The 27,170-nt window shown below is 36.5% G+C and overlaps 3 protein-coding genes across 3 annotated transcripts; 1 reads left to right on the top strand and 2 right to left on the bottom strand.

Annotated features, from left to right (window-relative positions):
- Window positions 1-554: 554 nt before the first annotated feature.
- Window positions 555-4,864, top strand: LOC124435863 (programmed cell death protein 6-like). Its single transcript, XM_046985805.1, has 7 exons — window positions 555-1,112; window positions 2,415-2,476; window positions 2,997-3,041; window positions 3,308-3,451; window positions 3,785-3,799; window positions 3,899-4,008; window positions 4,368-4,864. The coding sequence occupies exons 1-7, from the start codon at window positions 1,069-1,071 to the stop codon at window positions 4,470-4,472; spliced, it is 525 nt and encodes a 174-aa protein (XP_046841761.1). The 5' UTR covers window positions 555-1,068; the 3' UTR covers window positions 4,473-4,864.
- Window positions 4,865-7,422: 2,558 nt separating this feature from the next.
- On the bottom strand, window positions 7,423-11,071 carry LOC124435860. Its single transcript, XM_046985803.1, has one exon. The coding sequence runs from the start codon at window positions 10,980-10,982 to the stop codon at window positions 8,151-8,153; it is 2,832 nt and encodes a 943-aa protein (XP_046841759.1). The 5' UTR covers window positions 10,983-11,071; the 3' UTR covers window positions 7,423-8,150.
- Window positions 11,072-15,240: 4,169 nt separating this feature from the next.
- Window positions 15,241-26,149, bottom strand: LOC124437242 (ankyrin repeat and SAM domain-containing protein 6-like). Its single transcript, XM_046987236.1, has 16 exons — window positions 25,107-26,149; window positions 24,559-24,606; window positions 24,222-24,281; window positions 22,395-22,539; window positions 21,720-21,817; window positions 21,200-21,289; window positions 20,829-20,925; window positions 20,443-20,470; window positions 20,011-20,197; window positions 19,664-19,728; window positions 19,035-19,211; window positions 18,033-18,178; window positions 17,560-17,783; window positions 16,598-16,665; window positions 16,375-16,494; window positions 15,241-16,148 (listed from the first exon to the last, which is right to left on the bottom strand). The coding sequence occupies exons 1-16, from the start codon at window positions 25,840-25,842 to the stop codon at window positions 16,104-16,106; spliced, it is 2,334 nt and encodes a 777-aa protein (XP_046843192.1). The 5' UTR covers window positions 25,843-26,149; the 3' UTR covers window positions 15,241-16,103.
- Window positions 26,150-27,170: the final 1,021 nt, after the last annotated feature.

Raw genomic sequence — 27,170 nt, 5'->3', positions numbered from 1 at the left:
TTTATGAAGAAATTGTAACAAATAATATAATAACGTAAACAGGGTCTAAAGTTTCTCTATATGAAAACAAAGTTTGGTTAAACTGTGTCGTTGCCTTACAAACAATTATGGTCATGACAATGAAGCATTTATACGTAACATGGAAGATTTGTTGACAGTTGAGATGAAAAATCAAGAACAGGATATTGCATTAAAAGCATGATTCGGAAATTACAAGTGGTATGTTTGGTGGGTATTTCCTCTCATACATCTTGTATTCAATTTTAAAGGCAAACCATCGATTATCTCTTACGGTCTTACCATTTGACAAAGTTTGTTGAAGTTCAACTGCGGATATTGAGCCGCTCCTGTCGCGATCCACGCTGAAAAATACAACAAATGAAAGAAATATGGAAATAGAAATGTAAGTTCTTCCCCTTGCGGATTTTCCTCACCTCTGAAAAACCCCCAAAAGAAAATTTTGATCCACACCTGCAGGCTGCCTGTAGTACGCCATTTTGAAGTTTAGTGCTCGGTGTAGTGAAGGAAATATAGCTTCCGAGGAAATATAGCTTATCCTACACAATTAATTAGTTATTTTCTAACGTGTGGATCGGTACTTCGCTTCTCTTTAAAAAATAATTGCGAAAGACGATTTTGAAAAGAAGATTTTAAGGCGGTGTTGATAGTTGGAGCATAAAATTGAATCCAAAATCAGGGTTTTTAAGAATAGTAAGGAATTTTCTGTTCTTGGTATTTCGAATGCATGACTAGAATTAACATGGCAGGGGTTAATCCAATCATTGTTTACAATATTGGACGTGATAAAATGTGGAATATTTCTTGATAACAGTACATTTCTCACTATATTTTATGTTGTCACTCATTTCTATGATCCCTAAAAGTTATTAGAAGCAAAGGAGAAGTAAAATACGTTTGTTTCATCAGTTATCATGCCAACTTAAAGCCTCTGGCTTCAACGGAAGTAATGAATAATAAGTAGTCGAAACCTCTCGAAAAAAATAACAAGGAAATTATACCCAAGTATGTGCGGTAGCTCAAGACGTATTTATAAGACCTAAATCCAAAATGCCACCAATCAGCAGATCATTTTTATGGAACATTTTTCAAAGGTAATTTTATCAGATTTCCATAATTTCGTAGAAGCACTATTGCTAATGCGCATTTAATATAAACGACGAGTTTCTTTTCAATAGACGTGTTTCGACATCTCATGATGCCATCTTCAGTATAAGTGAAATAATAAATAATACAAGGTTTATATAATATAATATGATACATAAATTACTACAATTATAATTAAGGAAATAAGATAAATTAATGGGGAGCGTCCGAGCGTATTATAAACTGAATATTGTATTGAATTTGAAAACTTGAACATTGAGGTCAAGGTTAGTTTTGTTAATGTGGAGTGCTTCATTGATTTTAAGGGAGAAGGAGGTGTCGGCAGTGTCAATGATTTTGAAGCAAGAGGGTGAATAGTTGGTTTTACATGAGTGAGATTTAAGAAGGTGTTGGTAGATATGAGAGTTTTTGTCTGTTGTGGTATGTTCCCTGATTCTGGTAGATAAATGGCGCGAAGTTTCGCCAATGTATCGGAAATTACATCCCGCGCAATTGAATTCATATACCAGCATTGATTTAATTGAATCAGGGATTGGGTCTTTGAATGAGAAAATGTTTTTGATTTTGAATGATGTGAAAATTAGTCGAATCTCAATATCTGTACAGAAATGTTTCATAACGCTCGCAGACTTACAAACATTATGAAACGCTTCTGTACAGATATTGACATTCGACTAATTTTCACATCATTCAAAATCGAAACTTCGCGCCATTTATCTACCAGAATCAGGGAACATACCAGGACAGAAAAAAACTCTCATATCTACCTACACCTTCTTAAATCTCACTCATGTAAAAGCAACTATTCACCCTCCTGCTTCAAAATCATCCACACTCTCGGCACCTCATTCTCCCTTAAAATCAAAGAAGCACTCCTCATTAACAAAACTAACCCTGACCTCAATGCTCAAGTTTTTAAATTCAATACAATATTTAGTTTATAATATGCTCGGACGCTTCCCATTAATTTATCCTATTTCTTTATTATTGTTGTAATTTATGTATCATATTACTTTTATGTAAGCCTTGTATTATTTATTATTTCACCTATACTGAAGATGGCATCATTAGATGTCGAAACATGTCTATTTTAAAAAAACTCGTCGTGTATATTAAATGTGCTTTATCAGATTTCATGGGTCACATTTCTTTCGTCCGTCACATTTTTTAAGTCTTAAGTTCTAAGTTCCATATCCAATGTAAATGTTCTAAGAACATTTATATTCATCGTTTGTTGCAAAGAGATAGGTTTACAAAGAGGAATTCATTCTCTACTATCAAAAATGTAGGATCGACACGGATAGAAACGGCTCTATCAATGGTGATGAACTTCAAAGCGCCTTGGCAAATGGTGGGTATCTACAATTTGACAATTTCATAAGTACAATGGTACTACTTCCTGGTTTCATTTACGAGAAGTGGAATCTTGGTTGCACTGAAAAACCTGCATTATATTCAAATATCTACTCTGAGTTTTATTCAGGGGTTGTGAAATCTTTTGAAAGTTTCAGGTGTGCCAGGCTCACTATGTGATCACGTGCAATAGATAAATTAGTAATGATACTGCTTCATATTAATTATTTTTATTCGGTTCTCTTCTTTTAACTGCATCATTGTAAAAACTGATCATTCATATTCATGTGATAAATTTTCAAACAAGAGCAAAATTTGTGACTGTCCTTCCTAGGTAAGGTACACCCCAACTCCATAAACTGTAAAATGACAACCAGACACCCATAGTTTCCCAAGCCCATGGTTATATTGTTCAGCAGTTTGATGGTGGTGATTTCTTTTTCAACAATTCACCAATTATTCTTTGATCAACATCGATTATGTTAAGATCTGTAAAGTTTTCATTGAACCGTTTTAAGGTACTTGGAATCCTTTTAATCCTGAGACCATACGACTTATGATGGGTAATGTTTATTTTTATTGTTCTATTTCTCTTGTGTACGTGCTTAAATTGTTGTATCTGTAGACTTGTGCCATTGTACGTGTAGCCACAAATTTAAGTTCAAAAGAGTCAAGTAATGTTTCACACAAGTTCTCTCAAACCTTGGTCATGTAAAGAACTGAAAGAGAATAAATTGCTTTAGACATTACCTACTACAAAAAAGTTCTAAAACATTTGTGTGCGGTTACTACCAACCAGACAAATATCTGTAAAGTTCTCCATTTTCAGGGATGTTTGATACAGATGGCAACGGTATGATTACTTTCAATGAATTTGCTAATCTTTGGCAGTATGTCCATGACTGGCAGGAATCATTTCGCAGCTTTGACACTGATAGCTCTGGAACAATTGACAGAAATGAGTTGAAAGCAGGTCTGGTGTATTGCTTTCATGTGTACAAACACATATATTTCTACATGTTATGAATTGTTAATGGTGAATTAGAAGAGTTCTTATTACAGAAATATCAGTCTTTACATACTATAAAATCGCAGTTGAGTTACAATTTTACAACTTGTCTCATGATTGCGTTGAGCAATGACTTTTTACGTTTTGAAAAGAGTTTAAAATCTTCATTTTACATGTTTTTTTACCTACTACAAAGTATATACAAGTCAAATCTTTGCTTGCAGTAAGTTAGGTTCATGATAGCAGCTACGCATGTTATGTTGGTAAAAAGTAAAATAATTTTTTTGATTTTTTCAGCTCTTCAAAGTTTCGGTAAGATTTTCTTTTGAGTATTTAATATTAAGTGGTTAGTGATATTGAAATGGATCTTGTATACGACTGGTCTGTTTTTTAAATTTATCTGACTTGTAGGATACAATCTATCGGAGAGGTTTTACGGAATACTTATCAGAAAGTTTGATAGAACTGACAGTGGAGATATTCGCTTTGATGATTTCATTCAGTGTTGTGTTGTTCTTCAGGTAAAAAACATCAATCACAAGATGATCAAAGTGTTGCTTCACGTAAATTGTTAGCTATCTTACTATCTGAAAGTTGGCTGTCATTCCAAGATAAAGAAATCGGTTTTAATAATTTGCTTTCGACTTGAAATAATTACACAATCTGATTATCACAATCATTAATAATAATGGCTAAAGAATTAAGAAAAAAGGCTCACGAAAACCTCATTCTGATCAATTTTGATGGCATTAAAAAAGGCATTAATGTCTCATGAATTGTTGGGCCGGTACTCCATTCCTGCACAAAAATGTCACACCATGAGCTGCAAAGTAGAAGCTTAACAAGTAAAATATCTTATTAATTGTGTTTTTACCTCTAGACTTTGACCAACGCTTTCAAACAACGCGATCATAACTTGACTGGATGCATAACCGTCAGCTACGAACAATTTTTAACAATGGTGTTTAGTTGCAAGACGAAATAGATATATCATCTGCAATACTGCCGAACTTTGACGTACCTTATGCTATTTTATGTAAATACATATGCACAAGTTCAAACAAATATTTTTAACAATGGTGTTTAGTTGTAAGACGAAATAGATATATCATCTGCAACACTGCCGAACATTAACGCACATTATGCTATTTTATGTAAATATATATGCACAAGTTCACAACAAATATTTTTAACAATGGTGTTTAAATGCAAGACGAAGTAGATATATCATTTGCAACACTGCCGAACATTGATGTACATTATGCTATTTTATATAAATATATATGCACAAGTTCACAACAAATATAATTAAAATCTTCAATGTAAGCCTTGATTTGTTGTTACCTATAAAGATGAATTGTAGTTCTGCAACTGTGATAAGTGATTGAGCTGTTGTGACTATGTCTACTTGGGTGTATTCAGACGTTGCGATTTAGCTTACTCAACTAAGAGTTATATGATCTGAACTTTGCCAAAAGTCGATCGCTCAGAATTGGCGTTTAAATTTAATTTTCCCACTTATTGACCATGTAAATAAACAAAACAACTAAAAAGTATTAAGTATTTGTAGTCGACTCTTCACTTTCCGCTTCATTAGATTTTAGAAGGCCAGACATTTCTATCACAAAGTTTTATAAATTGCCACTACAGTAAAACTGAAAAGGCTAAGGTTATAGAAATCAATGACGTATGCTTGTTTGGTTGGGTAAGGACTCGGATAAATGGATATTGGAGAACCTCATCAGCTAAAAGTAAACACTGTGTACATCAAATACACGAAAAATCTGCAGCTACATGCAAAACAAAAGCAATGGGAAAATGAGCTGGGTGAGCACTCAACGGCCTAGCTCTACCAAATTTGCTCGAATATGCCCAATCTTTCTCTGCTTCGCCACATCATCGGTTGCAAATTGCATTCAACATCTGCTTCTGTTTTGAATGTCACTGAATTACATTTTAGTGTTCGGCGAACTTTATACCGTAAATAGGAATGCATTTAAAAATTAACAATTGCTTATTTAGGGGTGTTTACATGAATCCGGAATGAGTTACAACTCGATCCGGAGCGAGTTCACTCCTATTTTCATTCCGGATGGAAATTTAGTTTTAACCTCATGTAAACGCGAATTGAGTTTCATTCTGGGTTTCTTTCTCCTCCGGAAATATGATGCGAAAGGTGCGGTCGTGCTCCAAGCGTCACTTATAACACGCCGATCGTTTAGCTCATGGAAATGGTGCGATAACAGTTGTCGACAAGTATCGTTATCTTCATCAAGTGTCTTTTGAATTCGGAGCGTTCACTAACACATTTGTTGCAATCAAAGATGAAAACGTCGACAACATATTTTGCACCATTCAGTGTCGGGCATATGCTTTGAAACGAATCGATAAAGCAACGATTAATCCTGAAGAAATCAAACGCGAAACGATTGCATTGCTTTATTTGTCTGACAAATGTGAGAATATCATCAAGTATCTCGATTCTCTGGAAGATACATTCTTTCAGTATCTTGTCCTTGATTTAATGGATGGTGATCTTAATGAATTTGTTGGCAACATGGAAGCCAAATCGGTTCTATGGAACGATCCAAGTCAATGTGTAGAAGTAACAAAACAGATCATCCATGGATTGGCGCTCTTGCATCACAATGATTTCATCCATCGCGATCTCAAACCTGGAAACATCCTGTATTCAACTGAGCATCATCTGCATTTCAAAATTGCAGACTTTGGAATTGCTAAAGATATCTCGGCTTTATCGACCATGATCTCGACCCGTGGAAATGCGGTTTTAATTGTAGCTAGTAGTCGATGCTGGATGGCACCAGAATTAGTCAGCATGAAGTCATTAAAGCACACCAAACAGTCAGATATCTTTTCTTTGGGTTTGATTCTTCTTTATCTGATGTCATTTGGGAAACATCCTTTTGCTACTCCAGGTGACGAACGTCCTCACGTTGTTGAAAGGAACATCAAAGAGATGAACGGCAACCTTAAACATGATCTTCTTCCCGAAGCGGTAAGTTTTCTTCTTACATTGCTGAATGTACAGACATCGAGAAGAACACCAGCAGCGTATCTCAATCAACATCCTTTCCTTTGGAGTGACCACAAGAAGATGGAATTTTATCAAAGCAGTTGGCGATCAACCAGAAGCTATAAAACCGGGTAACTCTTTGCTTTCAGAATTTGAACCGTGTCTACAAAAAACACGAACCGGTCAATCTTTTCAACTGAAACCATGGAGTAGAGAAATACCAATGCTGCATCAGGAAATAACTACTGCATGGAAACAGAAAAACTCCAGAACAAATAATGTGATCGACCTTGTTAGATTTATTCGTAATGCTTACGCGCACAAACAGGAAAGGCCATTTTGGTTTCAACAAGTGCTGGACGACAACATGTTTCTCCGAAAATTTCCACGTCTTGTTCTCGATGTGTTTGGTGTTATACAACGATTAGAACTTGAATCTCGAAACACCATTCATTCAGCTTTAAGCTTGTGATCATTTACTCAGTGTGCGGTGCACTCGGCAGAATCAAAGAAAAAGAAAATTGGTGTGGTGTACAAGAGCATTGATATGAATATTGTGTAGTGTATACTTATCAATACCGGCTCGTGTCAAAGGTACTATTTAGTTTTGGTATGTTGATGATATAGGGTTGCCTTTTAAAATTTTTAGCAACTATAATTTTTTACATCTATAAACTAGTCACGCTTGTGATTGACACCATGTAGTATGCTGTCCATGCTGTGTTTCCTTTACTTATACCCTCAGCCTCCTTCATAACACCCCATCCTCTCTGCCACTTGAATGGTAACATAAATAGATAAACTTCAGCGAGCTTTGATAAGATGGAAAGCATGAGTGTGTGTGTGTGTGGGCTTCCTGCAAAATACTGAATTTAACATGCACACGAATAAACAAAAGCAAATGTGATTAGCGTTTAATGAAGCACATATTCAAAAATCTCCCAATCATAGTAAAAGATAACAGAATTAAACTAGAAGAGGTATGATATGTTACGGCGACAAGTAGCCACCAAAATCTGATCCTTACTGGCACATCTCCTAAACAAATGGTAACTAATCAAGGTTATGATTAAGATTAAACGTAGCACAACAAATTATAACCACGCATAACTTGAAATGTGTGACACCAGACTGTTATCGAACTGAAGTTGCATACATCATCAAATTTTTATTTAATTGTGGCCGACCACCAAACAAAGTATTTATTTACAATACAATTCACCACAATACAGATAAAAACATCGAAAAAGTTTTCTAGTAATTATGGACTAAAAAAGAAGACAATAATAAAAAAAAATAATACACCAAACATTGTTTTCCTGAAATTTTGACAACAATAGCTTCCTGTTCACCTTTGTACTTCGAACTTCTTAATTTTGCTTGCATCAATTGGTGGAAATATCTTTATACTTTTGTGCAACATAAAAATGTAGAAGTGCTCGGACGATTGCATTGGCTAAACTGGTAACTGCAGCCAAAACAATTAAAAGCATACACCCATCAAAATTTTAATAACTACCTTTCACCCGATGGTTTTAAAGCTACCGTTTATGTAATATCATGCGTCGTTTATGAGAATGCAAGATCTGAAATGACATATTGAAATGTAGCAGCCATGAAGAAAATTTAAATTTTCAAAGCTGCTTCTATTGTATTCCTAGATTCAAGGTTTAATTGTTGCACAACACTGAAGACATCAAGAACAAGAGAAGGAAACTTGACTAAAAAAATATTTTTGTCCAACTGTTCTTGTAAATCATCTGGTCTCTCCTGTTTATGGGCGTAAGCGTTCCGAATGAATCGCACTAAATCGATTACCTTATTCTTTCTATACTTCTTTTGTTTCCATGCATTAGTCATTTCCACAAATAGATCTGGAACCTTTAAGTCCCAAGGCATTAAATGCCCAGTTTGTGTTTTCTGCAGATGTTTTTCCAGTTTTGAGTCAGGATGGTTTAACGGCTTTTCTGCTTCTGGTTGATCGCCAACCGCTTTGAGAAATTCTATCTTCTTGTGGTCACTCCAAAGGAAAGGATGTTGATTGATATACGCTGCTGGTGTCCTTCTCGATGGCTGTACATTCAACAATGCCAGAAGAAAATTTGTCGCTTCGTAGTCAAGTCTATTTTGTTTGTATAAATTAACGTCCACGATATTCTTTTCAATGACGTATACAGGAGTATCAATACCAGGTGGCGCGAAAGGATGTTCCCCAAATGACATAAGGTAGTAAAGAACTAAACCCAAAGAAAAAATATCAGACTCTTTGGTGTGCTTCAATGACTTCTTGCTTACTAACTCTGGTGCCATCCAACATCGACTTCCGGCTGCTAGAAATACTGCATTCCCAAGCGTAGACATCATAGTGGATGAAGCCGAGATATCTTTAGAGAGTCCAAAGTCTGCAATCTTGAAATGCAGGTGGGGATGCGATGTATAAAGTATGTTTCCAGGTTTGAGATCACGATGAATGACATCATTATTATGCAAGAACGCCACTCCATTGATGATCTGCTTCGTTACTTCCACACATTGACTTGGATCTTTCCTTAAAATTGAATTGACTTGAATGTTGCAAACGAACTCACGAAGATCACCATCCATTAGATCTAGGACAAGATACTGAAAGAACCTATCTTCATTAAGGGAATCGTGATATTTGATGATATTCTCACAGCTGCCAGGCAAAGACAGTAATGCAGTCGTTTCGTTTTTGATTTCTTTGGGATTAATGCTTGCCTTATCGATTCGTTTCAAAGCATATGCCCGACACTGAATGGTACCAGATATGTTGTCGACGTTTTCATCTTTGATTGCAACGAATATGTTACTGAACGCTCCGGAGCCAATAGACTCTTGATGAAAATAACGATACTTGTCGACAACTGTTATCAATGGACCGTGCTCATTCGCCAAACGAAGGGCAATGTCATTATGACGAGGTGGACATGACATCAACTCGCGCGTCTCCAATGAAAATGACTCCACGCACTTCTTGTAAAGTTTTGGGGATGTTTCTTTAAACTCGTGAATTTTATCTTTAATACAGTACCCATCACCATCACCCTTGACGTCGATCTCTACATGGTTTTCCAACAGAATTTCAATCGCCTCAATGATGTAGTTTTCCTTGACAACATCATTTTTGGTGTCTAGGAGAAGATGAAAGAAACTTTGCCCACGATTGTTTTTTCTTTGAAGATTTTGTTGACTTGCAACAGAAAGAATAACGTACAATAACTTCGCCAGGGTCACGTGAACATCTGACATGCTTGATCTCCTACAATATGAGGTTATTCGGATGGCGATCAATATTATATCAATGGGTATGTTGCCTTTAACATCGGGAATCCAAACGGTTTCCTTGGTTTCTTCGTTATCGGTAATGATCTCTTGTAGGTTTTGTAACAACTTGACTGCTGTGGGGACGTTTCGTCTGTTTATGTTAGTAACGAACTCCTCAAGGTTCAATTCATCAAATTCATCTTTTTGGATAAATGCGAGGGCAACTGACATTTTCAGGATGTATAGTACAGGTGTTTCCAGACGATCATTTCTTTCGCGACAATTTGTCTTCCATGTTTCAACAAAAATGCGAAATATGCTCGGATTGAACGCGTAGTGAAGAGGGACATTCCCCTCTCGGTTGGGAATCATCAAAGATTGTTTGCCTTCAAATTCGAGCAACTTACGACAAGTCGTCGATTCATAAGCCCATTTATCATGGATAGCTGTAGATAAGGCAAAATCATGCAAAACCGTATTACCCTTTTCATCTTGAGCTTCGAACAAAGACGCCAATTTGTCAGGAGATATGTTGTCGCTTACAAATTCAAGTACAGCTTTTCGATCTTCGTCAAACAATTTCGCGTTCTTTCGTTCTTTTCGCTCTTTCGCAAGATCAAAGAAAATATGTCCAATGCTTTTAAAATGACATTCCCCAAACAGAACATGCAAAAAAGTTTCACGATTTTTATTAACAGCAAGTGGGTTGACACCAGTGTTAAATAGATTTTCAAGCAAATAACCATCGTCTTTAATTCCGGGCAAGGTCATTAGCACATGAAGTGGAGAGTTCCCCAGTTCATCAATACATTTGTCCATATCGTACATTTCTTTTTTATCTATAACTAATTTAGCACAGCTAACCAAAATTTTCTCCCGATTTTTCACTAATTTATTGCTATGTGACAAAGAAACACTGCCATCGATGAAATATTTATCATATGAAACGCTTAAGCCAGGAACATCCCGTATAACGTCCATCACATCATCTTCACTGACGCCACAGCCATCGATGTCTAAAAATTCCTCCATTTCAAAGCCTGTTTTTTCCTTAAACCTCCGACATAGCTGAGAATGACATACAAGATGTTTATTTGCCTTATTGACGATATTTTTAACTAGTTGAGACATAATCTCTTTTAAGAACTTCCTCGCAGAATTCTCTTCATCCATTGTGGTGACTAAGTAAAGTAGTTCGAATCAAAGAAAAAGCAAGTGTAGAAAATTATTTATTATTTCAGATAAGTTTTCACCAAAACATTCCGAACGTCTTGGCGAGTCTTAAAATGTCGTTGCATCATAATGAATTCAGAACAAGTTAACTGAACAATGCACCCACTTTGGTTTCTTAAAGGAAGACAAAGAATCTTTGATTTAGACCTGTGTTAAGCGTAGGCCACACTATCGTCCATATCGACGAAAATTAGAACGAAAACTGCCGCAACGAAAATTTTGAACGAAAACTCGACGAAAATTTCGTTTTCGTTCATATTAGAAGGTTGAACTTTTGACCTTTTTCGTCAACGAAAACGCATACTATTGGCTAAAAATATCTTGATAATATCAAACTATGTACTCAAACATTGCGGAGTGGCAAGAGGTTTTGATCAGAGCCCTCTATAGAATAAGAGTTGGGACAACCGGTCTGGGACGAGCGCGGAGCCGCCATTTTGGTTCCTACTTGCAAAGTGAAACTATAATAATACTATTGGAAATTGGGTTTATATGCAAAAGAAGAAAGCAATTTAAGCTTATTCCATGGTAGTATCAAATATATTAGGAATAATAGCAAGCTCTTTTCGTTTTTTTAACGATTTGCGGCAGACCTGATTTAATTTCATTGGTTTGAGCTTCGTTTGCGGTTTACTAGTTCGTGCTTCAAATTGATCGTGACCCATTGTAAGAAGTATTTTTCGTACGTGAACGTGTTTTCTCGGCTTAAGTTCCGACTCTGTAACAAGTTTTCAAGATCTTTAAGCTTGGTGGCAAGCGGCAATGTTATCCTGGCATCAGTGTTACCAAATACTTGGACAAGACTTTGTTCGAAACTTCGAATCATAGTAATCATGCAGATTTGGTCCGGAGAGATTTGTGTTCAAGATTTGTAACAATTTAATGGTAGTGAGTGGTTTATGCCCCCCCAATTTAATCCAAGCATGATATTTTTATTCTGAAAGATCACAAAATTTTCTTGCTCAGCAGAAAATGACAGACTTTTTTACTTTTTAGTTATTGAAATATGCAATGATTTGACCAAGATGCATTTGGCCTTAATATCATTCCTTTATATGAATTTATTATTCCTTTATAATTCCTTTTTAAAATATTATTCCTTTATACGAATTTATTTCGCCTTTATCACTTTATAAAGTATTAAAGTTTATTTCTAATAAAGTTTGTTAGGGATTCTGCTGAAAATTTTGGTGAAGCATTTCTTTAAAATGAATATATTATTTCTATAATATGAAACATTTCTGTTGTTGAAGAACAGTCTGTTTGCTATAAATGCTACTGTTTGTAGTCTTTTATACAGCATGTGAGTCTGATCCAATCTTTAAGTTAGCGAAGAGTTAAATTTATTGGTTGAGGAATGACAAAACTTCTATATGTGTTTAATGATCAAACAGGGGTGTGTTGGAGGGAGCTCAGCCCCGTTTGTTCAAATTCTATGCCTTGTATTGCCAGTGAAATATATATATCAAAAAGCTAGCAGCACCTAAATATATATCAGAAAGCCGGCAATACTTTAATATATATGAGAAAGGTAGCAACAGTTGTAATATACATTAAAAAGCCCAAATAGCTGAAATTACGGAGATATGCCTCTGTGATCTTATAAACCAAAACCTACAATTAAAATATCATCAAAAAGTCTAGAAGAGAAGTAATGCTCTACTTTGAGCTACAGAAGTAGGGTACATTCGTACAATTCAAAACTAAGCTGTTTCAGTGAATATCCTAATTATAATTACTTCATTTTTAAATGATGAACTAAAAATACAAAATACAACATGGAAAATCATAAGAGTTTCTGTGATTTGGTGTAGTTGTTTTAGTGTGGAAGTGGCTGAGAATTGAGAGGTTTGTAGATTGACCAATTTCAGAATATAATGAGAAATCATCTTCGATTAAAAAACAAGCTTTGGAGTAAGAAAACTATTGAAACTGCATCAGCACGAACTTTGCAATGTTATTTGGCCCAAAATGTTTCTCTTGAGTCAGTTAATTGAACCTTATATCAAAAGCTGTTCAGCACAACAATCACCATACGCAATCAAATTTCGTAAGTTCGACGTAAAGGCATTTCTTTCATTTTTTTCGTAATCCTCGATTTATGTGATATGTAATGACATTTAGTAGCCTTCAACAATCAGTTATTACACACTTATCCATAAAAAAACGCAATATTATCTCAAAATACTGTATTACTAGCAGCAATTGCTATATAAACACTAGCTAAAATTTCAAAACTAGGAACCAAAAGGGCGGAAATTGATCAGGTGATCAATATTGCCCAATCAACGTAAGCTAAACGGATAACAATAGATGTCCCAACTCTTTCTTATAGAGGGCTCTGGTTTTGATAAATCTGATTCGAGAAAAACCAATTTTGTATGATAAAAGTCACCCGGATTATAAGGACTCGAGGAACAAGAAAAGAAATCACTGGCAAGATGTTTTAGATGAATTTAATAAAATTACGGACTTGGCGTGGGATAGTGAGTATTACATGTTTGTAAATGATGATCGTCCAGGTTAGTAAAGTCCTGAGAAGGACTGTTTTTGTTGTTGTTGACTAACGTTTCGACAACCTTAGCGGTAGTCATCTTCAGAGTCAAATGAGGAGTAAACGTCAGGTTAGCCGTTTTTGTTATCTGGTTCTTACGTCATTGTATTGTGTGTACAGGAAATGTGTATTGTCATTGTGAATTAGTGTGAAGTGAAATATTTTATTTTTAGTTGTGATGTGTGATTTAGGTGTGATGTTTTTAGTTGTAATGTGTGGGTGTCAATTGTGTATTGTCATTGTGAATTAGTGTGAAGTGTAATGTTTTTAGTTGATCGTTTGTTTGAATTGTGAATAAGTCGTTTGTAAGGTGCCGGTAATTGCTGTCATCTGTTCAGGGGGGTTGGTTCCAAGTTGGTATACCAACTTTCTAATGTAAGCCGTTGTCTATAGTCAGTACTGTAAGTGATGCATTTTGCCGAGTCCCAGTCAATGTTGTGCTTTGTGATTCGGTGATGTTCGGCAATGTGATTAGTTTTGTCTTGTTTCTTAGTAGCTCGTTTGTGTTCAGTAAGTCTTATGTTTAAGTTCCTGCCAGTTTCCCCGATATAGGAGGCGTGGCAGTCGGAGCATTTTATTTTGTAAATTGCACCTTGTCGTTCGTTGGGTTGTTCTTTGTCCTTTATGTTCGTTAGTACTTGTCGTAACGTTGTGATTGGTTTATGTGCGACACGTATGTTGTATGGTCGTAAGATACGCGAGATAGTCTCAGACGTACCTTTGATGTAAGGTATTGTTGCTGTTGTCATTGAGTTGTTCGTTTCGTTGGGTTTGTAAGTGTTGCGTTTGATAAAGTCAGAGTTATAGTTGTTTTTGTCAAAAGCACGTTTGAGATAGTTGTTTTCGTTTTGTAGAGCGTCTGGTGAATCACATATGATTTGTGCACGTCTTGTTATTGTTCTGATTGTGGTGGCTTTGTGTGATGTAGGGTTGTAAGATGATTGGTCTAGTAGTCGGTCAGTATGTGTTGGCTTGCGATAAACTGTTGTTCGTAGTTTTTGATTGTCATGTTTTACCAAACAGTCGAGAAAAGAAAGAGTTCCGTTTTCTTCGACATCTTTGGTAAATTGTATGTGGCTGTTCTGTTTGTTGATGTGAGTGTGGAAGTCATCAATCTCGTCTGCATGTAGTGCTGTGATTGTGTCATCTACGTAGCGAAGCCAAAAAGGTAGTGCATGTTTGTAAGTCATGAGTGCCCGTTCCTCTATAGATTGCATTACAATTTCAGCAACTACAACAGAAACGGGCGAGCCCATTGTTGTCCCATGTAATTGGCCTACATCACACAAAGCCACCCTACATCACTTTTTACGCCATATTTTCAAATCTACAATCTACATTCAGATTTGTCCCTTATGACAAACACCAAATTCATATTATAGTTTTGCATAATTTAAACATCCCGCTGAACAACAACTCACTGTCTCAGCCTTTACTTCAACGAGCAAATCATTCCGAGACGTAGGATATTTCAGTTATCATTGACCAGAATGACATTAGGATACTAGACACTAGAAAACTACGAGTATAGGTGTACTCCGAGCTTGACTGATTCGCATCTTTCGCATTTTAAATAGGTGCACTAATCACATCGACTCTGGGAAACAACACGAATCGTAAATCACAGTATAATGATGCACTATCTAATGCAACAAATGTACGTAAATTGTTATTATAATAAACAGATTAGCAACTGTATTAGTAATACCGTTATAGCTAATGACTATTCATAACTGTAATTATTTTTATTTGGATCTAACACGATCGATTTAATACAATTTATAAAGGCTTCGTCGTAGGCTGGAATTACGATGAGCATCTAAAAGATGCAATTTTTCCCCAATTTCTTACGTCAAAGAGAAACGGTATAAAACTCTTTATAACACTCAGGCAGTTGTAGGGTTAAAATTATGTTTTACAAACTGCTAATAGTTAGTCTATACAATACAAGTCTGCAAGGTAAAAAATCTTTATCTTTATAAAAGAAGAGCGAAGAATATATAAATCTGCCTTAACTCTTAAGCGGGTACAACCCTAACATTTGTCAATTTAGATTTATCGAAACATAAAAGCCAAAGAGTGTTATACTTTTTACAATGAAAATAGGTTATTCAAAATATTGTTCATTTTTTCTGTCTTCACAAGTCATATTTTGTAGAAAATGAAATCTCAAAAGAAGGTCTCAAAGTTGTACGTCACGTCACAATTTCAATTAATTGACAAATATGATCATGGAAAGATTATTTGACATTATGGCGATTGTTATAGCTATCATTACTGTGGAATTCAAAAGGAAGTTTGTTTCGCAAATGCGAAATATGGAAACGCTTATGTATAAATTAGAAAAATTCGAGACAGCCTCCAAGAAAATATAAACAATATTGCGTTGCAAACAGAGAAATATCGAAAACTCTAAGCTTGCATTTCACCTCAACTCGTCCGCAAAGACATATTCTGTGTTTTTCAAACCTGGGAGAACCATTCGTTGAAAAATACCATCTACGGTTTCACGATACTGAAGCTTCTGTTTTTAACGCATTTGATCCGCCTTCCTGCAGGGGTTAAGTAGAAAATTTGTATACATTATGAAGTAAGGTATGGAAAATCTACAGCAAAGGAAAGGAGAAAGCAAGACCGTTTAAGTTAGGAATATAACTGCAAGAAAGGGCTCTCCCGTGTCATCGAAAGCACAGAGAATCGTTTATAGAACAGACCAGAAAAAGACTTCCTTTTTGAAATCTTACGGGTAGGAAAATGTGTCAAATATACTACATTTACCCTTAGTTGGCCTTTTAGTAACTGCACTGCAGCTAAAATCTGTTCTTGTTCCTCTTGTTTTTTTATTCCAATTTCGTTAAGATCCGACACGTTTAGCGTCAAGAACGTCTTAACATCAACCTTAAAGAAGAAGAGACCTTTCGTATGTTACGTTGAACTCGCCGAAAATCCTGGTTGTTCACGCGTTAGAGAAATTAAAAAAATATTATGTGAAATAGTAGACCTGTTGCTCTTCCAGTATGGTGGTGTACTGTTGTAGTGAAAGCCTTTCCAATAAATCCTTCATCATCTCTGTGATAAACAAAATCATAATTGAATTGCAAAGTTGGTCCAGTTAAGTAACAAATTAATGGTTCGGTGAATTCTACATAGCCGAAACTATGTAACTGAAATGGGTTGGCGATCGTGTATGTCACTACAGGGGATCAGAAATTGAATTCCTACAGAGACATAATGACCTAATTTAGTTTGTATTTGAAGTTGAAGTGAAGCAGTGTTTCTTTCTAATCTTTAATTTTTTAAGGAGAGTTATTACTATCGATTTGTTTGTTGTGTTGTTTATCGATTTCTTTACTTTCTCTTGTAAAATAGACGCCTCCCTCCTTTGAAACCCTCCCTCCAATACTCGCCTCACTCCAATACAAGCCGCGTCAAATTTTCTTAATTAATAAGCCCTTATTAACCGAGCTCGAGGTCTTTACGAAGAAATATCGGACCGAAGTTTTTTGTAAACCGAGCAAGCGAGGTTAATAAAAAGTTTATCATATGGCATTATTTGACCTGAAACGAAGCTTGCTTTTTTTCTCTTCTTTGCTGTTTTGTACGGGTTGGTTTTCACTTTTCTAGTTTTCGTCAGTAAAAAATAAATCGTTTCAAATTGTATCGTCTGGATAGTTAAACTGTTTTCCAAGCGTTTTTCCTTCGACTCTCATTCGCAAATGGTTTTCTGTTTCGTTTTTTTGCGCGTTTTGCTATTTGCTTTACGACATTTGTTTACATTTGACTGCAAAATTACGCACTTTGGACCGTGGTCCATTACACGAAATAATGAACCGGCAAATAAGTTTCTGAGCCAATCAAAACGCGCCATTTTGCCAGAAGTGACGCTTGCCATATAATAAAAGCTAAAAAACTAGACGTGTGTATGAGGAAATACGATAACTTCTAACTTGCAATTCTCCCTACCTGGATAACCAGAATCGAACATCGTTTTCGAAAATGAACCTTGGGAAGTAGAAATAACGGAGGTTCGGCCAATTCTCGGAAGCGAGTTTGCCTTTCGTTTTGAAGGAGGTTTGCATGGAGGTGCAGGAGATAATGAAAAAGGTTTTTGAGAAGTGGAAGCATTGCCGTGGGACGGTGATATTCGGGGAGTGTAAGACAAGGCGTCAATCTTGAAACGAGAATGTCTGTGATATAAAAACATTAGAAAGTGTTGTTTAGTTGCCGAATTTATTGAATCACCCGCTAAGAATACAAGCATTATGCAAAACTTCTCAAATAAAAATTCATAATTTCATATCAGCAATCGTTTCAATTGCACCTAACGATTTTATAAGCAACAAGAGGTACAAGAAACCATATTCCTAGAAAGTCGAGTCGCTGGGATGAAAATTAGAAAACGTCAATTGGACTTGATAAAAGAAAGGGACACATACGCAAGGTTTGTGCCATTAGTTAGCCACATTTTGGGATTCGGAAGATCAGGAGGCTTTGGAGTTCGACTGTGAACGCGACCATTCGTCCCCGGGTGTATTTTATCCTTTTTATGTTTTGACCCGTAGGGATATTCATCGAGGTCGTCCTAAAATAGAAGAGAAAAAGGAAAGTTGAAGAGTTTTTTCAAAGATTGGGTAGATACAGAGTTGGTGACTACGAGAGAAGTTGTTCACGAATGGGAAATGAGAATTGGAAATGAAAAAGAGAAGTTGTTCAAAGATTGGGAAATGAGAATGGGGAAAAAAGAAAGAGGTAGTACAAGAATGGGAAATGAGAAGAGGAAAAAAGAAAGAAGTAGTTCAAAGATTGGGAAATGATTGGAAAATCGAGAGAAAGTTCAAGAATGGGAAAAGATTCGATTGGATAGACAGATTCGAAGAAAATCTTTCAGAAATGGAGTAAGAAAAAAGGAGAAAACTTCCAGAGAAATTGGCAAAAAGATTTGGTGAGAGCAGGTGACAAAACTTGAAGAAAAATTGTTGAAAACTAGGACAAGAAAAAGAGGTAAAACGTGGAAAGAGGTCGTTCATAGATTGGGAAAGAACAGAAAAGAAAATTTACAGAAACGTTGTTCAAAAATGGAGTGAGAAGAGAAAAGAAAACATGCTGATATGTTGTTCAAAAGTTACTCTTAAAGGAGCTAAACATCGAGTAAAGGAAAACATGGCTTTTGACCCCCAAATTTCTTTAAGGGGGCAATGAAAATGTGTATTACATCTACTATTTTGTAGATGCAATCTGCTATTTTGTAGATGAAATGTAGATGTAGATTCTATCGACTACAAATTTTCCGAATAAAGAGCTCCAAAGAGCAGAGAAAAGCGTGGGTATTACTCGTGAAGATTCAACTAGCTGCCCTGTTATCGCTCATTCGATGTGCTAATATTTTCTACCAAAATAAATGGTGACCTAATCCAGTACTTGTCTTGGCGTTAAAATACCTGTGGCGAGGTTGAGAGTAACGCATCCATGAGCTCTCTTTGTTTCGTATTGAAATCACGTGTCGTCGAAGGGGTAAAGGGGGGCACAATGGGTGCTACAATGTCTCCAATCCATTCGTTCACGGACGGACCCGCCAGGGGCTGTACCAAGAAATAGTCTGAATGAGTAACATTGAACTATATCGACTGAATTTATACATGAACTTCGCTAAAACATTTTCTACTATATTTTCATATAATGTAATTTACCAAAGGAAGATCCAACGTTAATGAAAACCCAACACCACAATTTTACATGCAAAATACCTATTCATGTCATAGCCTGAAAAAGGATAGAAATACCCTGAAAAAAGGATTTATAGGAATTGCACTGTGTAGTCCACTGCTTCAAGCAATATACAGCATTTGTTTGCTAGTAGAACGCACATCATGAAACTTGTTTGGAAATGGTTTGACCGGCTATACAGAAGTATACTCATATGTAAACTCAAAGTTTGCGCAACTTGCTTGGTAGCAAATGCAAGGCGCGTATCAAAAAACACAACATGTAACAGGAAAATAACATGTGAAACAGAGCTTTTGTGGATGTTTTGATAATATTTGAAAATTAAAGAAAAAATTTCGAGTACATACGAGAACGTGGTCTTTAGTGGATCCGTCAGGTCTATGGTTGTAGTTGTTGATTCGGATACCTCTGGAATAGTAGGAAAATGCATGGTTTTCTGTTCGCCAAGGAACATTTTTTTGGATAGCAATGAACTATATCACTGAATATTTTTAATAAAAATAATACACGGAGAAACCGAGAACCTTGAGGAATTTTGAAGAAAAAAGGTTTTCTAGAAAAGATTTACTTATCCTTTTGCAATTTTAAATAATGAACGAATTACATATATTTGCGTATCCATTTCAATTGTTGAATCCATTTGCGAATATTTTCAATTTACAATTCATAAATTCGCGTAAATTTCCTCACCTGTTGTCGCGTTGCTTCCTCGTGTCAATGAAATCGAGTTACCGGTGAGATTGCCGTTGATTGGATGAAGCGCTTCGTGAGACGGCGGTCGCAATGTCTGCGGTTTCACGGGTTGCCTCTTGTTCAACAAATGCATTGTACGGTTAAAATTATACTGAAGCTTGCTGAATTTTTTAGTCAAAGACGTCTAAAAATTAGAAAGACTTTCAAACTTTAGCCCACTATTCATTAATGGTCGTACAACAAATTGCAATTCAGATAGCTCATGAATGGACAACGAAAGAAAAGGCCAAAACTATTTTGCCAGCAGCAGCTGAACGCCGAAGTTTAAAAGGGCTTTGAAGTAGCCCCTTGGTAAACTAGGATACAGTCATTTGAAAATAAAACAACATCTGCCACACGCAGAAGTCAGAACAAGATGTATTCTCATACCTTAAAACCTTGCTTGCCATTTTCACATCTAAAAACCAATGTATTTTTGTGATTAAAAAACAAACAGAGGAGCGAAGCATGGTGGTATTAACAACACCATAAGTCATAGAGACAAGCACCCAAAAGATTTCACGGTTGACCTTAAAAATATGGCAAACAAGTTACCATCAGTCGTGTCATGTTTTTGTCGATGTTGAACGTCCAGGTTCGTGCAGTCGTCGGTCAACTAACCCTAACCGTAACACAAACACTCATGTCTCTACAAACCTGGACAGTCAACATTTGGAAACATGAAACGATACTCATTTAACATTGTTTTCTGTCAATAATTTCCCTGAAAAAACGCTACTCTCCCCCCAAAGTCTCGAATTTAACAAAGAACTTACAAGTCCAAAAATTGCAATTCTTTCGTTGCTGTGTTGCATCGAACTAACAAGTTGATATTATCTTCAAACAAGTTTTTCTGCAGTGTTTTTAAGAGATCTAAAAATGCCAGAACAAAATTGATAAGAGTTACATGTTTGAAAATGTAGATCGTCCAGGTTGGTATAATCCTTCTCAGAACTATACCAAGCTGGACGATCTACATTTACAAACATGTAACGATTCTCCCGGGTTCAAACCATTTACTTTATTGATAAGAGTGTCGGAATCTACTTAAAATGACGGCCAATGTAGTTGAAGCTAACTACAACAGGTAGAAGTCGCCTAGCAACTTTACACTAAAAACACATACAGAGAAAAATGGTTGACTTACAATTCCAACTGGCATTTCTCTTCGCTTTCTCTTCATTTTCCCCGTTGAGGCTATAAGCAGCACCCAAAATACGAATTACTTCACAATCACCTAAAATGCAACGTGATAAGTATTTTTCTCAGCAACCGTGGTGCACCAAAACTTGCCAAAATAATTTTTGTTGACACGCTTCAGGAGCAAAAACTTTGCTTAAAAATAAAGGATCAAAGAACAAGAAGCTCAGGGGGATGAGCACTATGCTTAGATTTTCAAAAGTTTTCTAATTACTGTTGATGATTTCTAACTAGCATTATTGTTTTATACTGTTTTTATTTGTTCTAATTACCAATTAGTTATCTTTTCTAATTACCAATGCTATTTTCTTAATTATCAATACCGCTGCTTTCTAATTAGCAATACAATTACAGTTTTCTAATAATTAATATTACCAATTACTGTTGCTTACTAGAATGGTATGGCTAGCACATAGCATGGGGATGGCCCCCTATTATTGATTTCCCAAAATGTTCTAATTACATACCAACGACTGTTGCTTGGTCAAAAGGAATCTTTTTGTCATATGACTCCAGTTGGATGTTCGCGCCATTTAGTACTAGCAGGCCAACAATGCTTTTGTTACTAAAAAATATTCAAGATACACATTTTCGTGAACGGTAACATCGAAGATGAGACGAAATAGGATTTGGTTGAAATGCAAAGAAAAACAAACTGAAATATCAGCAGATGACAAACACAACGATTCACTATTTTTCAATCTGCATTCCTGCTGCAGGTTGAATTCACATTAATAAACGTTTTTGACATAACCAAACCATTTAAATTACGGAGGTACGCAATTCAACAACATTCCTCGTAAGCTAAAGTTTTAACTAACACTTTAGGAAGGCAACAAACCTAGAATGCAACAGGAAGCCCACGAACCAGGAAAGCAACCAGAAGTCTGCCAACCAGGAAGGTAAAAAATCAGAAACGCAACCGGAAGTTTACCAACCAGGAAGGTATGAACCACGAATGCAACCGGAAGTTTGCCAACCAGGAAGTAATAAACAAGAATGCAACCAGAACTCTACCAAACTGAAGTTCATCGATGAGGAAAGCAACAAACAAAAATGCTAGCGGAAGTCCATCAGCCATATTCAAAACACAGTGATCTATTGCGCATGAGCGGAAAAAACGAAGCGTTGCAATAACTCACTTATTGTGAATGGCATACATTAATGCCGTCCAGCCATGATGGCTATCCTGAAGATTTACATCTGCTCCGTTCTTTACAAGGAAGAGAGCGATACGAAAGTGATTGCCAATCGAAGCCCACATTAATGGCGTCCTCCCGTCTTCCCCTAGAAGAATATAGATGCCATGAGATCGTCAAACCTAAGAAACAATAATCTTTTTTGGGGGGTGATTGAGGGATCACTCGGGATCAATATGATGCATTAGTAAACTCAGCAACACGTTTTCAGCAACACGTTTTCAGCAACACGTTGACTGTTACATCATTTTAAACGCGACATCCACGTCAAAATAAATAGTAGCTACTTCGTTTTCAAATTCAAACCGACTTTCAATGAACACGATCGATATATGAAAAAATACGATGTCACAAATTGCATCAACTGCAAGGAATTTTGAAATTTAAATACATCCTAAGTGAGCTTCTGTTGCAACATCGACCGCTGTGCAAAAAGAATGTCGGATAAATTAAAAAGAGCCTGATTGGGAATTTCAGCATGTAAACATCAACGAAAGACATTATTTTAAATATGTAACATAAGAGTTTCCGTGTGTTTTTACTCCGTCTCCAATCAAAGACGAAATACTTGAGCATCTCTGAAGTGAAAACCTAGCTTTGTTTTCTGTGGTCTCTGGTTTAAAAAAATAAACACCGGATCAAGAGACAACAATCAATCTTTAAAACGTTTGCCGGCGCGGCCACACACGTTACAGAGCGGTTCCTACTTTAATAAAACCAGGGAAAGAGAAAATACCGTACCATGAACATATTTCGTGTGCAGATTAAAAGAAATCTCGGTGCAAGCAAATTTCATACGACTTGCTCGCATTCTTCAAATATTCTAACTTCGTACGCCAATTACGAGATGGGCCTTTGGTCGTGGCGTAGCCCGCACGCAAATTTGGTCGTGCTTTGTAAATTTTAGATCATTAACATTATTCATTTCTTTAGAAATCTTTAGTTTTTACAGCAAGTGAACACAAGAAAATTTACACAGCACAACCAAACTTGCGGACTGGCTGCGCCACTGGCTTTTGGTCGTGTGTGTACAAAATAAGCCTTTCCTCGTCTTTTATATGAAATTTTACCTAAGTCATTTCAAGTTGCCATTTCTGAATTACGAGAGCTGAAAGTCATGGGCAAAAATGTACCTTTGGTTCTTTGATCGAGTGCGCATGCAGAATGAGCCTATTCTAGTGTTCAAAATTCATTTCTATAATAGAGCAGCTAGCTCTCCACTCAAAAAAAAATTTTTCGTTTAAAGGCGTCAAAACTTTGTGATTGTTATGGGCACTTTCACAAAATTTACAATTACTTTTTTATTCGCCTTTGGTTTGACACAAAGGACGAAGTCAAATCTTAGGTTTTGAAGAAACCATCTCTATATTGTCTTTGAAACTTTATAAATGGCACTGCGCATGTGCCGACGAGATTTATTCAGGCCCTTTTCATAAAAATCAACAGGTGGAGGATCCATCATACTGGAATCAGGAATTCTCTGAATCTTACTTTGAAAAAATAACAGCTGGGATGGTATAGTAATCTATACCATCAAAGATGTAGATACGGATTATGTTTCAACAAAAACAAGTTTTGAAAAAAGCTTATGAAAAAAATGTAAAAAGATCGATGGTTTTCTCTTCAAACGTAAAAAATCAACGATATTCTCTTCAAATGAAAAGAAAGAATGGTTTTCTTTTCAAATGAAAAAAAATCAACGGTTTTCTTTTCTATTCTGAGTCACCAAATGATCATTGCTACTCTTACTTTTTGAAAATTTTCACTTACTTGACTCATTTACATCGAAGTCGTTTTGCAAAGACATACTCTGTATCTGTTGTAGGTCCCCTGTGATAATCAGTAAAAAGAAATTTAGCGGTTGAATATTTGTCGATAATAGAGGAGCAACTGTTATGTGTAACACAGACTGTTGTAATCTATATATGCATGTCTAATTATTTCATCTGTCAGAGCCTTTGTAATTTAACCTAATCGGTCACAAAAAAAATTGAGCCCAAGTTCAAACTCAAGTACAAATGAACATCTGTCATCGTCGCGTGGAATGAAAATGTGAGAATATTTCATGAAGCCGAGCCACAAATAAGAAACTTAATGATTTGTTCACCTGCTTTTGCTGCCAGGACAATATCCACGGATTTGACCAGCAAACTTTCTGTAAAAGCGTTTCGAATTTCTCAGTCACTCGGTTTTCACTGTGAACTCAATGTCTCATAAATGAACTTTAAGTCTATTTTCTATGTTAATTCTGTTGCTTTCGAATGTGTAACGCGGCGTGAACATAAATGCAAAGGTTGTAAAAACTAATAAAAGATGAAGGTGGCGATAAGATTGTGTGTTTTTAATTGACATGTGATAGGAACTTTTGCTGATAATTGAACTTTTAAAGATAGTCCATTTAAGGATCATTTCTCGTTAAGTGTGCAACTCTATAAATGAGGATGAAATGCGTTGGATAGTACAATGCCATTCCATATTAGGAATAATATATTATTCATCCTCATTTATTAATACGAACACTTTCCTAAACAGAAATCATTTTATAAGTGAACTAAGATAAAAAAATGTCAATTCACAAGTTAAGCAGCGCAAAAAAGCGCGCAAAAACAACATCGTCAAACGCGCGGTGGTTGTTGGGAAGAAGAAAACTCGTACCTGGATTTTGCTCTCGTCTGGACGTACAAGGTCTGAGTTCATTCTCAATATCTTTACGTCTCATTCTCTTTGCAATAGCTAAGGCGGTCTGCCCAAGATTGTTAACCAAATTACAATCTGCGCCGCGTTCCAACAATATCTTGACAGCGGTCTTGTGCCCATTGGCTGCCGCAAGCATAAGAGGTGTCCAGCCCGTGTAAGGATCACCATAATCAACAGCAGCACCATGGGATAGGAGTAGCGATGCCATTTGGTCATGACCGTGTTGAACAGCGGCCATTAGAGGGGACCTGTGACATCTCTTGTCCATCTTATCACTGGGGATATTGACGAGCGCCCCTTTTGATATGAGCAACTCGGCAATTTGAATACGGTTACATCGAGCAGCACAATGCAATGCCATTGCGAACAGCCGATTGCAGTGACTAACAACGTCACAGTCCGCGCTCTGTTGTAATAAAAGGTTGACGATTTTTAAATGGCCGTAATAAGAGGCAACCATCAATGGAGACCAACCGTAAACATTTGTTGACGTCTCCGAAGTTAGATTGGCGCCCTTGCTCAGCAAGAAGCGAACAATGCTTTCGCGACCATGAGCGCACGCGTAAATGAGCGGAGTGTTGCCATCTTCTGCGCAATAATTGACAAGATCATTGTTTTTGTCGTTGTTCAACAAGATCTGTACGCCTTCCAGGTTACCGCTGGTGACGGCCAAGATGAACTTAACAGCGGCCATGCGAGTTGATCTCAACAGAGCTCTGCACAATGCTGGAAGAACTGGCTCATTTTGAATAAAGAGTTCCTCTCTAAGAGGCAACTCTCTCTTGAGTCAAGGATGACATTTACGAGTTGAATTAATGATAACTATCGCCAGACACGATCAGCTTATGGCAGCAAAGAAACATCTTATCACTAACCGAGCAATACGTCCAAAAGTATGAGTTTTCGTATGGTACAACGCGATACACTTTCGAAAATACAAAAGAGCGTGTGATAAAAACAAAGGCAAATCTCTCTGTTGTGAACTCATTCGGGTATGACACCCGATCTTGGAGCAATTCGACGTAGGTTCATCGAGAGGCAGGAAATGCTTAAAGCATAATTTAAATTCTTTCGATTCGCGTAAAAATAAATCGAACAAATGCACTTCTCACGTTGCAACAAAAGGCAAATTAGCGAGGGAAGAAAAACAAACAATACGTCGTTACTTCAATTCACTTCCACTAAAAATGTGATTGACGCATTCTGACGTCGTAATATAATCACAATGTGAAAACAAACATCGTGTTGCGGTCAGACAAGACCAACTACCTGCGGAGAAAGGCTATGGCGCTTGGCAAAATGTGTAACCCATTTAAGTTAGGACTATGGATACAGTTTGGCAGAGACTTGACGTGAAGTGAAAGGTCCGGCAGTTGAAGAGTCGACACTACAGCTTAACAACAGGAACACTTCATCAAACGCCGTAATTTCGTGTCTTGCTGTAACTTGATAGTAATTTAATGGGTGCGAGTTGGATAATGCCATTATACAAATTTGTTTACCAAGTAAAAATTAACGAAAATGCTCAGGTAAATTGCCCGGGGTCTGCTCAGAACTAAGACTTTTTTAAGCTTATTAATAAGGTAGTATTTTTTGGCGATAATGAAACTTTGTTATTTATAAATAAACATTTTAGTGTCGTGTTGATTACCCAGATTTACTAGTAGCTTTTTGACCTTCGAGAGATTTAGATACTATGAAATAATGCTACCATGTAAAGGGCCATCCAGGCCACAAGCAACCGGCCACTGTTTGATAAAAGTTGGTAGTTTCAGTTTCCAAAAAAACCATTCAACGTCTCGTCGAACAGCAGGCGATCACGAAGTTCGAAAAATTAAGGTTGTTGAGCTTGTCAGCCATATACATATCACATTTGGGGTCACTTTTCATGTTGTCGATAATTCCGTCGACAAGAAAGTGAATATTTGCATCGTACTTTTTACATGGAAATTCAATTTTAAAACTAACAAAAAAGCAATCAACATCATACTTCGTTTCAATTGTCTTATTGCGAAACAAACC

This window comes from Xenia sp. Carnegie-2017, unplaced genomic scaffold (assembly GCF_021976095.1).
Source record: "Xenia sp. Carnegie-2017 unplaced genomic scaffold, XeniaSp_v1 HiC_scaffold_16, whole genome shotgun sequence".
NCBI classification, from domain to species: Eukaryota; Metazoa; Cnidaria; class Anthozoa; order Malacalcyonacea; family Xeniidae; genus Xenia; species Xenia sp. Carnegie-2017.
This window is presented reverse-complemented; position numbering and strand designations above follow the sequence as displayed.

Excerpts from the sequence above, each read along its gene's own strand:
- LOC124435863 (XM_046985805.1), top strand. The coding sequence starts at position 1,069 with ATGCCACCAATCAGCAGATCATTTTTATGGAACATTTTTCAAAG. Across the intron at positions 2,477-2,996 it reads TCAAAGCGCCTTGGCAAATG|GTACTTGGAATCCTTTTAAT; the intron begins GTGGGTATCTAC and ends AACCGTTTTAAG. Across the intron at positions 3,042-3,307 it reads GACCATACGACTTATGATGG|GGATGTTTGATACAGATGGC; the intron begins GTAATGTTTATT and ends CTCCATTTTCAG.
- LOC124435860 (XM_046985803.1), bottom strand. The coding sequence starts at position 10,982 with ATGGATGAAGAGAATTCTGCGAGGAAGTTCTTAAAAGAGATTATGTCT.
- LOC124437242 (XM_046987236.1), bottom strand. The coding sequence starts at position 25,842 with ATGGCCGCTGTTAAGTTCATCTTGGCCGTCACCAGCGGTAACCTGGAA. Across the intron at positions 22,540-24,221 it reads CTTCGATGTAAATGAGTCAA|GGGAAGACGGGAGGACGCCA; the intron begins GTAAGTGAAAAT and ends ATATTCTTCTAG. Across the intron at positions 20,926-21,199 it reads GAGAAATGCCAGTTGGAATT|ATCTCTTAAAAACACTGCAG; the intron begins GTAAGTCAACCA and ends TGGCATTTTTAG.